Source organism: Populus nigra, chromosome 11 (assembly GCF_951802175.1).
Source record: "Populus nigra chromosome 11, ddPopNigr1.1, whole genome shotgun sequence".
NCBI classification, from domain to species: domain Eukaryota; kingdom Viridiplantae; phylum Streptophyta; class Magnoliopsida; order Malpighiales; family Salicaceae; genus Populus; species Populus nigra.
Window position 1 is genome coordinate 5,426,074 of NC_084862.1, and position 14,434 is coordinate 5,440,507.

General features: G+C 31.9%; 1 protein-coding gene across 1 annotated transcript; it reads left to right on the top strand.

The window, feature by feature from the left end:
* Positions 1 to 1,408: 1,408 nt before the first annotated feature.
* On the top strand, positions 1,409 to 4,157 carry LOC133668769 (protein BEARSKIN2-like). Its single transcript, XM_062088763.1, has 3 exons — positions 1,409 to 1,709; positions 2,953 to 3,230; positions 3,344 to 4,157. The coding sequence occupies exons 1-3, from the start codon at positions 1,541 to 1,543 to the stop codon at positions 3,998 to 4,000; spliced, it is 1,104 nt and encodes a 367-aa protein (XP_061944747.1). The 5' UTR covers positions 1,409 to 1,540; the 3' UTR covers positions 4,001 to 4,157.
* The last annotated feature ends 10,277 nt before the right edge of the window (positions 4,158 to 14,434 follow it).

Consider the following 14,434-nt stretch of genomic DNA (forward strand, 5'->3'; position numbering starts at 1 on the left):
GATTAATTTCAATAAGTTTTTTAGAATTTCAACAACATCATCTTATTTATATCTTATTTATATACACTCCTAAGCAAGGTTTACTAAATTCAAATGAATTTGTACTTAATATCTTTCTATAAATATCTAACCTAAACTCTAGATTATGAGGGGAGGGGGGGTGGAGTTTAAATTGAAGAGAATAAGATGGAAATTGGGTAAAACAAAAGTCTAAATTTTTGCATAAATTATGTTCAAAATAGTGCAAAAAAACCAACCCAAAATACTCTTTGGCAACTTTCTTTTATTGGGAATTTTAGAAATTAGACTAAATATTGGAGTGGTTGGATTTGTGATGATGAAAGTTTCATTTGTGATAAAATAGAGAGAGTTGCTATTATTTATAGAAAAAAATAAAGAAAGAAGAAGAAGAAATGAGGGAGAAGAAAGGAAAGGGTCGCTTCCCATGTCATAACTTAAATATTACCAACAAATTTATTTCGTCAGTAATACCGTCTATAACAATAACATGTTCTTTTGTTTCTAATTATAATTCTCTTGATATATATTGACATAAATTTTTTGTTGATATATACTAAGGGGAATAGTAATGTAATATTTTATCAATAGTTCTATTTATATTTTCCAATTTTAAGTGTAAATATATATAGTTCATCATTCAGTTATGTAAATGTAGTAAATTTTGAAGTATATTATGGGTGAAGGAAAGGGAGAAGAAACCGTGCTTGATGAAAAGGAAGAAAAACAATCTATACCTGGCAACACAAGTTCCCGTGGTTTTCTACCCGCATACCTTTGATCCAACTAAGGAAGATGACAGCAGAATCAATTAAGCGGATTTACCAAGAGAGAGATCTAGGGATTTTAATATTAAGTGGCCCATTTTGCGAACATATGCTAAGAAAGTTTCTCTAGGCCCTGTAATATTTCTTTTGCGGAGCATATCAATTTCAGACAAAACAAGTGGTTCATGTCAGTGCTAGATGTATGGTCTTTCAGTTCGTCAGGAAAATACAACGTATGACCTTATCACTCCGAATCCTTCCTAAGCCTTCCATCTTAGGATTTCATCAGTATTATTAACTTTGTATTTTTCACAGAAAAGAAACACTATGGCCTCATTAATTTGGCAATGCATGTACGTAGTAAATCTGCATATAAAATTAAGGAAAGGTGTGACCACGCTCCACAAAAGCATGTGGAGATATGAAACCATCCTAGAGTAAAACCACAGCAAAAAAAAAAAAAACTTGGTTAAATATAAGCTATGGTCTAAGTCCTCATGCTTGCCTTTCACGATATCTTTAGCCATGCCCGCCGGCGTAGTAATTGGCCGTCAACTTTTCTCACATCACCATACAAGTAGTTCCCCGTTGACAATCATCGTCGTATTTAAGCCCCAAGGCCGAAGAAAATGATTGCTATTTACACATTTATACACCCTAACATTTAAAGAGTTAGTGTCATCTATAAAACTGCTAGTTAAAAGTAACGATTGGTATTTTTTTCAGCTCATCATCCAAACTGTTGTGCTAGTTGCATGGTGATGGCTACGTCTTCTGGTGGTGTGCCTCCAGGGTTCCGGTTCCACCCGACTGATGAAGAACTGCTCCATTACTACTTGAAAAAGAAGGTTTCGTTTCAGAAGTTTGATATGGAGGTCATTAGAGAGGTGGACTTGAACAAGATGGAGCCTTGGGAGTTGCAAGGTAAATATTATTTGAACCATAATCTAAGTTCATTGTGTGGTGTGCATATACTTGAGTTTATGGATTTCACGGGACTACGTAAGGATTTTAATTGAAGCTCTCTTCAAGATGATATGTTTTGGTTGAAACAATTCCACCCTCTTTATGCTGATTTTTGTTTTCATTCATAATGCTTCAATCTTAAAATTATTTGAAAATTACCATTTTCATTATGAAGGTTTTATTCATCCCACCAGGGAGTAAAATTTCATCTTTTTTTTATATATATTATTATTTTGCTTGACAGTTTTGTACTTAAATGGGAATTACATAAGTAAAAACCTGGAATTATTAGTTCATACCAACCGGTTACAAACAATGAGATCCACTATACCAACCAATTAAAACATTACTTTTATTTTCATCTAAGAAGTTGTAAAAATAAGTAAACATTAGAACCCGTTTAGTTGTAGAGAATATTTTTTTCTACTTTCTTTCCTTTTGTATAAAAAATGTGTTTATTTAGTGAATGTGTAAGACTGTTTTCTCACTTTGGAAATTGAAAAGAAGGTTCAAAAACATTTTTTGTCTAAATAATTTTCTAAGCTTTTTCTTTTTTTTTATATATATATATATAACTTGGATGAAAAGTTTTATTTACCCTAATCGATTTTAATATATTTTCATGTAATATATTACATGGGATGAGCAAGTGATTGTCTTGTTCATAACCTTTCAATTATTTTTTCATCAACAACATTAAAAAAATAGGTGGAAATTAATGTTTTCCACGCCATAAAATTCTCCGCTAGATAGAAGTTGGAGAATCAGAAAAACGTCCAAGGCTAAAAAAAAAAAAAAAACCGTATTTCAACATAGAGTGTTATTATTTTCTATTTTTTATGTAGATATTTTAAAAAATATAAAGTAGTTTCTGGTGTTTAATTAGCTTTTCATCATCCATCCTCAATTGTATTAATGATTCTATATGCCACTCATCTGATTATTAGTCCGTCATCTGCACGGGGATGTTGCGGCTGCAATATTATATATGTGATGCGCTATGCCTTGTAGATTTGGTTATCTGTTCCTATATATATATATATATATATATATATATATATATATATATATATATATATATATATAGTTTCTAAAATTGTATTTTACATCAAGCACATGTGCGTATAAGTTAAAGATTTATACTATCTATGATGAATTTGATGATTTTACTATATATAGTCATGCATGGATGTGTGTGCAGAGCGATGTAAAATTGGGTCAGCGCCTCAAAACGAGTGGTATTTATTCTGTCACAAGGACAGGAAATACCCGACTGGGTCACGAACCAATAGAGCAACGAATGCAGGGTTTTGGAAGGCAACAGGGAGGGATAAGTGCATCAGGAACAGCTACAAGAAGATTGGTATGAGGAAAACACTTGTTTTCTATGGAGGAAGAGCTCCTCATGGACAGAAGACTGACTGGATCATGCATGAGTATAGGCTTGAAGATGGCGATGATGCTCAAGGAAACCTTGGTGTAAGTACTCTCTCTATGATCACCTCAGCATTACAACTCAGTGAATCAACTTCATGACATGTTGATTAAGGCATGGCTTCTTGTTAAGATATTTGTTTTGTATGCATGTGCAGGAAGATGGCTGGGTGGTATGCAGGGTGTTCAAAAAGAAGAATCTATTCAAGGTCAGTGGTGAAGGAGGAACTACAAGCATGAACTCATCTGACCAGCAACTCCACTCGTCAAGCACCAATCAATCTCGAACTTTCATGCACAGAGACAGCCAATACTCCCTCCGTCAAAACCATAACCATGGAAATATTCAACAACCCTTTGTACTAAGCAAGGCTGAGCTAGAGCTTCACTATCCTCACATGGCAGCACCTCATCAATACTCTCTCTTCCAATCCCAAACCCTAATGCCAACTAATAAGTCCTTAGGTTATGACTACTCGGGTCTCCCTAAGGAATCACCGGTCATGGTTAAGCAGCTAATGTCAAGCTCTAGGGATTGCGAGAGTGGCAGTGAAAGTCTGAGGTACCACGCTTGTGAGCCAGGACTAGAGGTGTGCACCTGTGAAGCACCTCAGCAAATGGTTGCCGGAAGAGAAGATCACCAGGGCTTGAATGAATGGGCTATGCTTGATAGGATTGTCACTTCTCATTTAGGAAATGAAGATTCTGCTAAAGGGGTGAGGTTTGATGATGCAAGTAACGCACCATCTGCGCACGCAATTAATCAGCTCCCGTTACGTGGGGAGATGATGGATTTTTGGGGCTATGGAAAATAGTGTTTTGTTTTTAGTTCCTTCCATATCTCTTTTTGAATGACTACTATGAACATGGACTGAAACCGGTTCGGAAAAAATGGCTCTCCTTTATATTTATTTTTAATTGTAATTGATGATTGTTTGTGGGACATATATATAAATATATAGTTTGACTCAATTCAATTTGTTAGATTATAATGATCTCTGGTTAAGTTTAAAACAGGAAAAAAAAAACTAAGTTTAAATCAAGTTTTCCAACTTTTCCATGTTACTTTCACAAACAAAATCACCCAAAAGGTAACCAATTCTACATTTATACACACATAACAACTATTAATTAATATTCACACCACCAACCAATTAAGATGTAACCATTGAATCTTTAAACATCCAAAATCCCATTAATATCCAAACACATTATAAATATCAATTAATATTGCAATCCATAAATCAATATTCATGCCATCACATTAAATCCTTTCATTTCAATTTAATTCCCAATATATCACAAACCAATAATTAATATTCACATTATTAATTTAGGATTTTAACATAGAGATTTGAGATTTCCACAACTTCGATCCAATGCCCAACACCCAATTCCTTACATTCATACCGACAAACACAAAACAATTTGACCTAGATTTTCTCCAATTTGCTTTCTAGTTAAGCAAATTTCAACTCCATTAATTTAAATATTTATTACAAACAACTAATTATATTCAACATTCAGATTTCCCACACTTACAAATTTATGAAAGGGGTGGCTAAATTTGCTAATTACTCTGGGGGATAGAGGCCTTTGTTTTGAAAGAGAAGAAAGAAAGAAAAATGGTCGGGATAAGAGAAATTTTCATGTTTTAATTCATTTTAAATGGTCGATGAAATTTTCATTGTTGTTGCTAACAAAAATTTTAATGATTTTTTATTTTTCTATTTTGCCACCAGTTTTGTCAGAAATTACTGAAGAAAATGTTGTCATCATTTTTGTTGTAAAATTATTGATGAAATATATTTTATCAGTTCAATTGCTTTTTCCTAACTTTCTAGTTGTGAAATGCAATAAGTTTCATAACTAGTTTCTCGATGTTTGATTGAGTGAGACTGGATAGTTGTAAAATAATTGATGAAATATATTTTTATCAGTGTTTTAGTTGCTTTTTCCTAACTTTCTATTTGTGAGATGCAATAAGCTTCATAACTGGTTTATCCATGTTTGATAGGTTGAGTGAGACTGGATAGTATTAGGTGAAGCACAATAACATGAAGCATTGTAAGATCACAAATCAAAATAAGATGAAAATTAGAGCAAAAGTTTTGGATTTTGGAAAAATAGTTGAAACGAAATCTTTTTAAATTTAGAAGATAGTGGGGATTACTAAATGTATTGATTAAGTCATGCATGGGGTCTGTATTTGTTGGGGGTCATTGGAATAAATAGGTGGAGAATTAAGAAAAAAATCAATTTGATTGGTTAGATTATCTTAGTATGTGTTTAGGTCAAATGAGATTAGCCATTAGAAGTTAAAGTATATAAATTTATTTTCTATTTACTTTCAGATTCTCATTTCTATTTTTAATATTACACAACATTTTATGATTGTTTATTAAATAATTAAACCATAAGTATGGATGGTTGTTTTTTCATTTGTTTTTCCCTTCTTATCATGTTAATAGGAGAGCAATTAATTTAACCATTCATTGATGGACTCCTTGAGAGCTAGTAGAGCAAGAAAGTTACTTAAAACGAAGGAAGAATAAAACATTGTTGGTATTGATTTTCATGGTGATTATTCAGATGATTATTCTATGGTAAAGTGCAAACTAATCTAATTATGACTTGTTAAGTCTTACACTATCAAAAAATTATCAAATACAAATGAAAATACCAATAAAAAAAATATCATCAATAAATAATGGGTACGTTTCATATTTTGTCAAGTTTATTGTTAAGTTGAGAATTTAGGTAAATTTGAAAGAATTTGATTTTTTTAGAGAAAATTGATAATCATTAAAATGTACTATTAAAATATATTGAATAATTTTAAATTCAACCAATGATAGCTAATTAACTAGGTACTGATAATTTGTTTAGTTCACATTATTAATTAATATATATTGTCAGTAATATTCTATATAGATTTCATATAAGTAATGGATAATCATTCTTAGATATATTGAGTTTCACCCAATAGGTCGTATGATGAATTATTGTAATGGGGTTGGGGATTTTATTAATTATACATTATCTAATCCAAAAATATTAGTGGAGGTGGTATTATATGTTCATATAAGAGGTGTAAAAATAAAAAATTTCTCTATCCAGATGTTGTTAATATGCTTCTTCTACAAAAAAAAAGTTCATAGAAAAATATTTGTGTTGATTTGCACATAGAGAACCCTATGTTCTGTATGAGACTATGGTAGAAAGGATAATTGAATCAATTTCTAATTTTAGCAACGTGTATGGAGTTGTAGATGATAATAGTAATTGTTATAAGAGTATAGTGATGGATGCAATAAGAATGAATTAGGATTATGCAGATGAATGTTCAATTGTAGATGAAAAACCAAATACAGATATAGCTAGGTTTTTTGAAGTTTTGAAAGATTTTGATGAACCATTATGGGATGAGGGCATAAATCACAGTAAATTATTAGTCATTGTACAAGTATTCACTATCAAGTCAGAACATGAGCTGAGTAAGGCTAGTTACAATAGAATTATTGAATGACCGAGAAGCATTTTACCTGAAAGGGATAAATTGAGGCTAGTAAATCAATCTTTTGGTTGTTTTTACAACTTTATGGTAAATTGTTAATTGTGATGAATTTAATTGTTATGGTTTGGGTTATTTGATTGGAACTTGTGTTTGATAAATTTTGGATATGTTTGGAACTTTGGATGAAACAAGTGTATAAAAACATGTGTTTGGAACTTTGGATGAATTTTCTTCTAGTGTGGGGGATGACTTCTTGTGTTTTATGCGATTGAATAATTTGATATACCTCGGTAACTGACCTTTAAAAACAAAAACAAATATTGAACTGATGTCTACGAGCTGTTATTTTTTTAATTTCATGCATCTTTTGTTATTTAAGGTTCATATAGTAGTTTTATTTTTAAATTGATTTTAGCTATTTGAGAAGGGGGTTTGATGTATTAGTTGTGAAATTAGTGATGTTATTGTTGTTAATTGAGTTTCATAAGTTCTTGTTTAATTTTAATAATTTAAATATTGAAGTTACATGGGAAAAAACATTATTGGTATCATAACTCATTTCTGAGTTATTCCCTAAATGGATCTTCTTTATTTTCAAAATAAAAAATCAAAAAAATAAAATAATGATAGCAAGAGGGATAATATTTTGGCAAAACTAAATTGGGAGGATTTCACATGTAGAAAAAATCATACTGCAATTTTGAATGGAATTGAGAGTTTAATTATACCCTATTTTCCTCAAAATTAAAGAGATAATATAGATTCAAAATCAAATTAAATTATTTTGGATGAATCTGTATAAAAATTAAACCTAGGGACATAATTATATTTTTAATAGGCCAATTTGATTTAATCATGGGCAAAATTAAAGTTTTATTATGTTTAAAAATTAATTTAGGTCAAATTGAAGGATTTAATTAGGAGCAAGGACTTAATTATACTTTAAAAAGGTCAAATTAATTTTATTATGGGCTTAATTAGTGAAACATTAAATTTAGGAGCCCAATTTGAGCTTAATTAAGAAAATTAGAATTTTAGGAGACTATATTTAATTTTTATGAAGTCAATTAATTGAAATTAGGGGTAAGCCTATAAGAAAATCAAAGTCTTGGGGTCAATTAAGAGCTAAATTAAAAAAATTTACAGTCAAATACCATTTTACAAAAGTCGACAAACTATAGGAACCCAATTGATTGAAATTAGGGGTGAATTTAAAGATAATTAAAAGTTTAATGGTCAATTGAGGGTCAAATTGTATAAATCCAAGACCAAGAACTAACATGAAAAATACACTAAAATCTGGGGCTGAAATTGAAGTTTTTCAAGGGAAAAGTTGAACGAAATTGAAAGTTTGAAACCAATCAGGGGTGGAATTGAGAGAAATAAAAAAAATCAAAGGACTAAAATGAAATTTAACCAAAACAGTGTTGTTTTGACGTTGACTATTCATCTTCTTCTCTAGAGAAACTACTCGAGTGGCCTCCTTCCTGAGATGTTTTATGCTTCATCTCTCCCTCAAATTAGACACAACTTACATGAAAATGATCATCTGATACTTGGCTACACGCCAGTGTGATTTGTTCTGGTTGATTGACACCACAGTGGTTATGGCACCGCACCAAAATGGCTAACCCTACCAGCCTTTTTCCTACAACAAATTTGACGGCTCATGATAGCTATTTTGAGCTAATGGTTGAGATGTTTTTGTGTCGAATCAGGGGTCAAGATTTGGCACTAGTTGAGACGAAACGTCCCTTTTTCCACCTCCTAGTCAGGCCACCAATTGCACCGCCCCCATGCCTAGTAATCTTCCCTTCCCTCTCTTCTTTTCATCCTCCACCTACGGTGGAGTCACTGCGTCTAAAAGGATAATTTGTTCTGTATGCAATGTGAATTATAATTCACATGGTCACTGGGATGGGCTAGCAACCACGTGGACCTTAAATTGGACCTGTTTCAGCCCAGTCTAGATAGTTGGGTCGGGTTCAACTTAGCAAAAAAAAAAAAAAACAAGAGAGCTAGGTCTGTCGGGGAGCCAGTCAACCCAACTAGACCCGGTTGGGTTTGACCTAAATGACTGGACTGGGCCGAGGCTCATATATTTAATAATAATGATAATAATAATTCAAAAGTCCTTTAAAAAAAAGCAAAATTTGTGATTTTAGCACATGTTTTCTACCAGTTTTGCATAATATTAAGGTATATTTTTAAACTATAAGATATAGATCCAGTATTGAAATAGCTGGTTTTCTCTGAAACACTTCTTAAAAAGAATTTTAAAATTCAAAAAAAATCTATAAACTTTTAAATTAATATCTCCTTAAAAAAACAAAAAATTGTTTTGTTATCATCCATATGACTAGATCCTAAAAAGTTTTTCAAGCATATTTTCATTAAAAAAAATGCATCTTTCTTATGTTTTAAAAAAGCAAAAAAAAAATTAAATATCATAACCAGTTAATGATTATCTATTAGGATTTGACCAAAATATCAAAAATCCTTCACCAATCATTTTGTTCATTTTATATTAGGGTTTAGACGTAGATTTTAATATTTTAGGATGTAAAACTATACAATAGAGTACACCCTCGGGTATTAAAGATATAAAGTACAAAATAAATGTGATGCTAAAAATTGAACTTTAGAACACTTAGAATTGAAACCAATAAGGTAGATACTCTCTCAAGAAATGAGATTTGTCTTAGACCTTGAAAAAAGATCAACGGATAAGAACTTGACCTAGAAAAATAATCAAACATCAATACAGCTTATCTTAGATAGGATGCACTAGGGGTGATATGTCTTCCCCTTGCATATTCAGTCCCTTACTCAGACTCTCGTAGAGCATAGTTTTCCTAATAACCATAATATTAGGTGGCGACTCCTGAACCTTAATCATAATTTTATGATTAAACCCAAAACTCTTTCTCGTCCAATAACATACCTCTTAGGAGGCTCACACATTAAGCGCGTCAGTGCCTGACGTCGCCCCTCCTATGACATTTGGAATGTTTTTTTTTTAATTTTGATTTGCAATTTGCAATTGTCAACATAGATTTCAAAATAAATAAATTAGAAATTATAAATAAAATCAACTGGTTTTTTGCTTCATTTATTTATGTGTATATGCGGGTTTTAAAATTTTAGATAGTCTCTCATATAGAGAAGCTGATTATTTTTTTTTTATTTCATTCATATTTTGTTATTTAAGGTTCATATAATAGTTTTATTTTTACATTGATTTTAGCAATTTGAGAGGAGGGTTTGATGTATTAGTTGTGAAATTAGTGATGTTATTGTTGTTAATATGAGGTTGTGAAATTGATTTGTAGGAGTTTATAGGTTTAGGTTAAATGAGAGTATATTTTAAGGTTTCTATTGTTTTGATGGTTTAGTTGTAAAACATAGGATGTTAACATATTAATTGAGTTTCATAGGTTCTTATTTAATTTTTGTAATTTAAATATTTAGGTTACATGGGAAAAAAAAAACATTTTTGGAATGCTTTTTTTTATTTTTATTTGCAACTTGTAATTGTCAACATAGATTTCAAAATAAATTAATTAAAAATTAGTCATAAATAAAATCAACTAGTTTGTAGCTTCATTTATTGATGAGTATTTGTAGGTTTTAAAATTTTGGATTATCTCTCATACAAAGGTGTTGTCAATGTTTTTAAAAATAGAATATAGTGATAATGTTATTATTTTTTTGTCAGATTTGTTTAGATGACAAAGAGAATGTCATTAGAGAGTAATACAGATAGGAGCGCTACTGATTTATCAAGCTACGCTTCTTATGAGCATGAGTTGTTAGGTGTCGACCATGACCAAACACCTTAGGCATAGACACCCTCTCTCGACGCAAACTCGTGGAGTACAAGGGCGACTTGCAAAGAGAGTTTCCTTTCTAAGCAAGATGTATAGACTAAGAAGTATATTCCTTAGAGGAAGCCCGACCACAGCATGTAAGTTTATTTTCCTTTCTTGCATAATAAAAAAAATAAACAACAATGGATAATTTTTTAATAATTAATTTCAATGAATAAATGGAATTTTAAGTTTACAAATATAGAGACTACTCATATGATAACATCATCGATGAAAGTGTCTTTGTTTCAGTGGAGTCAAGTCTCCAAAAATCTTGAATGAAAACCTATGATTGATATTTGATTCATGAAGTTCAAGGTTAGTACATACATAAAAAAATTAATATTTAATTCGGTTAGTTTTTGATAATTAATAAATTAGTTGTTTTATGAAATTGACGTGTAAGGAAAAATTTTATTGTGAGGAGGCTAACCACGATGTTGCTAGAAGAATGTAAGAGAATCACAACACTATTTGAAGATAATGTTCAAATTGTGATATTTGAAAAAAAATGTTAAAATTTTATTTTTTATTATCTTAACCAATTTTTTTTCTTCTAACTAGGTTACGTGATTTCTGATAAGAGGCCCGGAAAAGATTAAAGAAATATGCAAAAGATAAAGGTTTTTCAAGCTAGGAAGATGTAGCCATATTGATGGATTTTAGACCTTTGCATGTCTCAGGGTATTTGGGACACTTATATCCAGTACGTGATGTTCAAGTGTTTCTTACGGCAGTTACAATCTGATTCGAAGAACCAAACCAAGAAGATTCATGGTTTCATTACCACACATATCAGTAGATTCATTTTGTTTATTTTGCATGTAAAATAAATGGTAAGATTTTGTTTTATAAGATAATTTTCTTTAAAAAACTATTGTATTATATAAAATATTTAACTAATAGTAGCTTCCTTTTGTATGCTACAGTGTTTGACATTGATCCAAGACCGATGGAGCTTTTTGTTGAAACTCACGCATGGAATGAGGGTTGTCGAAAAGGGATGCAATAGCTCGTGAATAGTCAAGCTCATAAGTTCATGGTAAGTTGGATTTCAATAAAAATAAATTAAGTTATTTTTTTTATTTGCAAACTTTTTTTTTTCAGGAAACATATAACACCTGATTGCATAGGAGATATAGGAACGATTCTTCAACCCATCCGAAACTCGATTCGGATTTGTGGTTGGAGGTTGAATTTACTGGTGGACTTGATAGAAATCAGGTTAATAATATCTCCAATACTATGGTCGAGGATATGCAAGTGGGTTGATCATAGGGACCTCGTAATCAAGATCGAGCAAGCAATCTACAGTTATCCAGACAATTGTACAAGAATAGATCAAGCTGAGATGATCTGACTTAGTGTTGAAACGAATAACTTAGGGTTGAGACATCCAAACTAAGGGATAAAATGAATATGCTCGAGTAGCTGTTGGAAACCCTTACTGGTATCTATGGTTAATTTTTGGAGAGTTAGAAAAAAATTATAGGACTTGCCACTGTTAAATTCTTCAATGGTTTAATTTTGTCAGTAACATGCATATCATCATAGATTGACTCACTAATGATCTTATAGGACTTGCCACTGTTAAATTCTTCAATGATTTAATTTTGTCAGTAACATGCATATTATCATAGATTGACTTACTAATGGTTTATTTTATTAGTAATATGTCATAATCACCTATGGATTTACAGAAGGAATTAGTATTGTTATTTTTTTGTTTGGCGTGATATTTTTGTCTGTAAATCTATCGGTGATTATATTATCAAAGGATTGACCCAAAAAATTAAAATCACTGATGATACATGTTTAAAGGACCCAAATTCATCGGGGTTTTTGATAACATGATCCCTTATGTAATTCTATTGATAAATTTATTTTGGACTAAATCAGTATTTAAACACTGAAAGAATTTTTTGTTGATGATATGCAATATTTTGTTAGTGTTAGTTCTTTAATTTACTTGCAAGTTCTTGCCACTTGGGCCTGACCTAACATTTACTTTTCTTTTTGGAGGTTACAGCGAGAAATCAGAGTTCCTCCCCTGACCTAAAATATATTCAGATGTTTGTATTTTCTTTTCCCCTTTATTTTTATTCATCAATACTTTACTTTTAATTCTTGCATTCTTTTACTTTCTGATAGTTTGCTGTCTTTTGGTAGGGTTCGTAGATGTGCAAGGCATTGCAATCGTCGCAAAGATATTCTGAAGCTATGGAGATTATTAATCTCTCCCAGAGATTGGTTTCTGATAAGCTACCTGGTGATAAGGAGGAGGAACTTCAGTCTCTCTCAGCTCGGAAGTCCTAGGCCTAGAAGACGCTCATCATGCCTTTCGACCTGTTCCCTTATACATACACCCCTCCAATTCACTCTTCATAGTTTTCTTTTTCTTTTTTCCTCTCATCCATGGTTTCTTTTCTTGGGTACCATCATGGAAATCTTATATGATTACGTTTTCATCTTGTTATTCATTCCTGGGTTTCATATCATATCATAGATTGGGAAAGAGCTACTCGAAGCATGCGAGATTTTCTACGTTATATGCGACGAAAACACAAAAAATGTGTCCAGCCTATTGTAATTTCTGCTCATCATTCTACCATGCTGATCAGCCATCATCAAGACGCTGCAAGATATTACCTGAAAGCTTATATATTGATGCAAGAATGTCGCCTAATTAATCTGTGTGTGGGTAATATTGATGCCTTCCTCTATAATAATTTACCGCTGGCAGATAACAGCCAGGTTGGGTTCGTTGTCATACGTGCTTGATTTTAGTTGCTTTATGCGATTCATGCTTCTTGTGTCTGTCAGGCACTGTTCTTGTAAGCACAATACAATAGAGTTCCTTTAACATGATCATCGCAAAATGATTAGTGTGCACATGCAACTAAACTTAATCAGTTCGATCAAATAATGGTTGGTTTTTCAAAGCTGCAGACTTTGAGTGGTTTCCAATTAAAATCATTGACAACCAAAATATAAAAGCTTTAGTCATTCGATCCCGATGCTATTTCTAATTTGACCGCCTAGAAGTTGATGGATTTCTGGCATCAGTTCCAATGTTGTCTGATGCTCATTGATTCAATTATGTATGTATTTGCATTCATTATCTTATGCTTACTGAGACATAATGATGATAGTTTTAAGTTTCCGTGCTACTTGAGGAAAGTAATTTGATGTTGGTTCCCAGTTTCCGTGCTATTTGTGGAAAGACCTGAACTTTTTAGGAAATTTGAGTTTGGAACTCTATAAATAGGACTAGTGGGAAAGAGAAAATTGATGTGCTGCTGTTTACTTTGTATTTGCTGATAATGGGTGATTTAGACAAGAAGTCATCCGAAATCTCTTCCGAGAGTAATTCTATGGCTGTTCCAAACAATGGCACTGAACAAGGCCTTGAGGAAGTCATGTCTAAGGAGAGGAATCTCAACAGAGAAGGAGGGTATGGTTCTTTTGGTTCAATGCTAGACTCTCGACCAACCCAGAGAAGAGGATTGGCAATGTCTTATAATGGGAAATGCAAGTCCTTCGCAGACCTGTCGGAAGCGAGAACAGTGAAAGATTTGGAGAAAAAAGAGCACCCATTTAACCAGAGGAGGGCATTATTGAAGGCAAGAAAGATGTGTAAGAGGTCAAAGGCACAAATTGCTTCAGCTGAAGTAGTGGGTAAGGGGAACCAGTAAGAACAATCAAAAGAAGCAGAGAACAACCTCTGTTGATGGGTCTTTTTAGATGATTCTTGTATTCTTAGCCCTTGTCTATAATCACTGTTTTGTTCAATTAAATGACGGATTTCTTCTTTATTTATATGTTGATATTCTATCAACTTATAATGCTTGCTTGATTCTAAA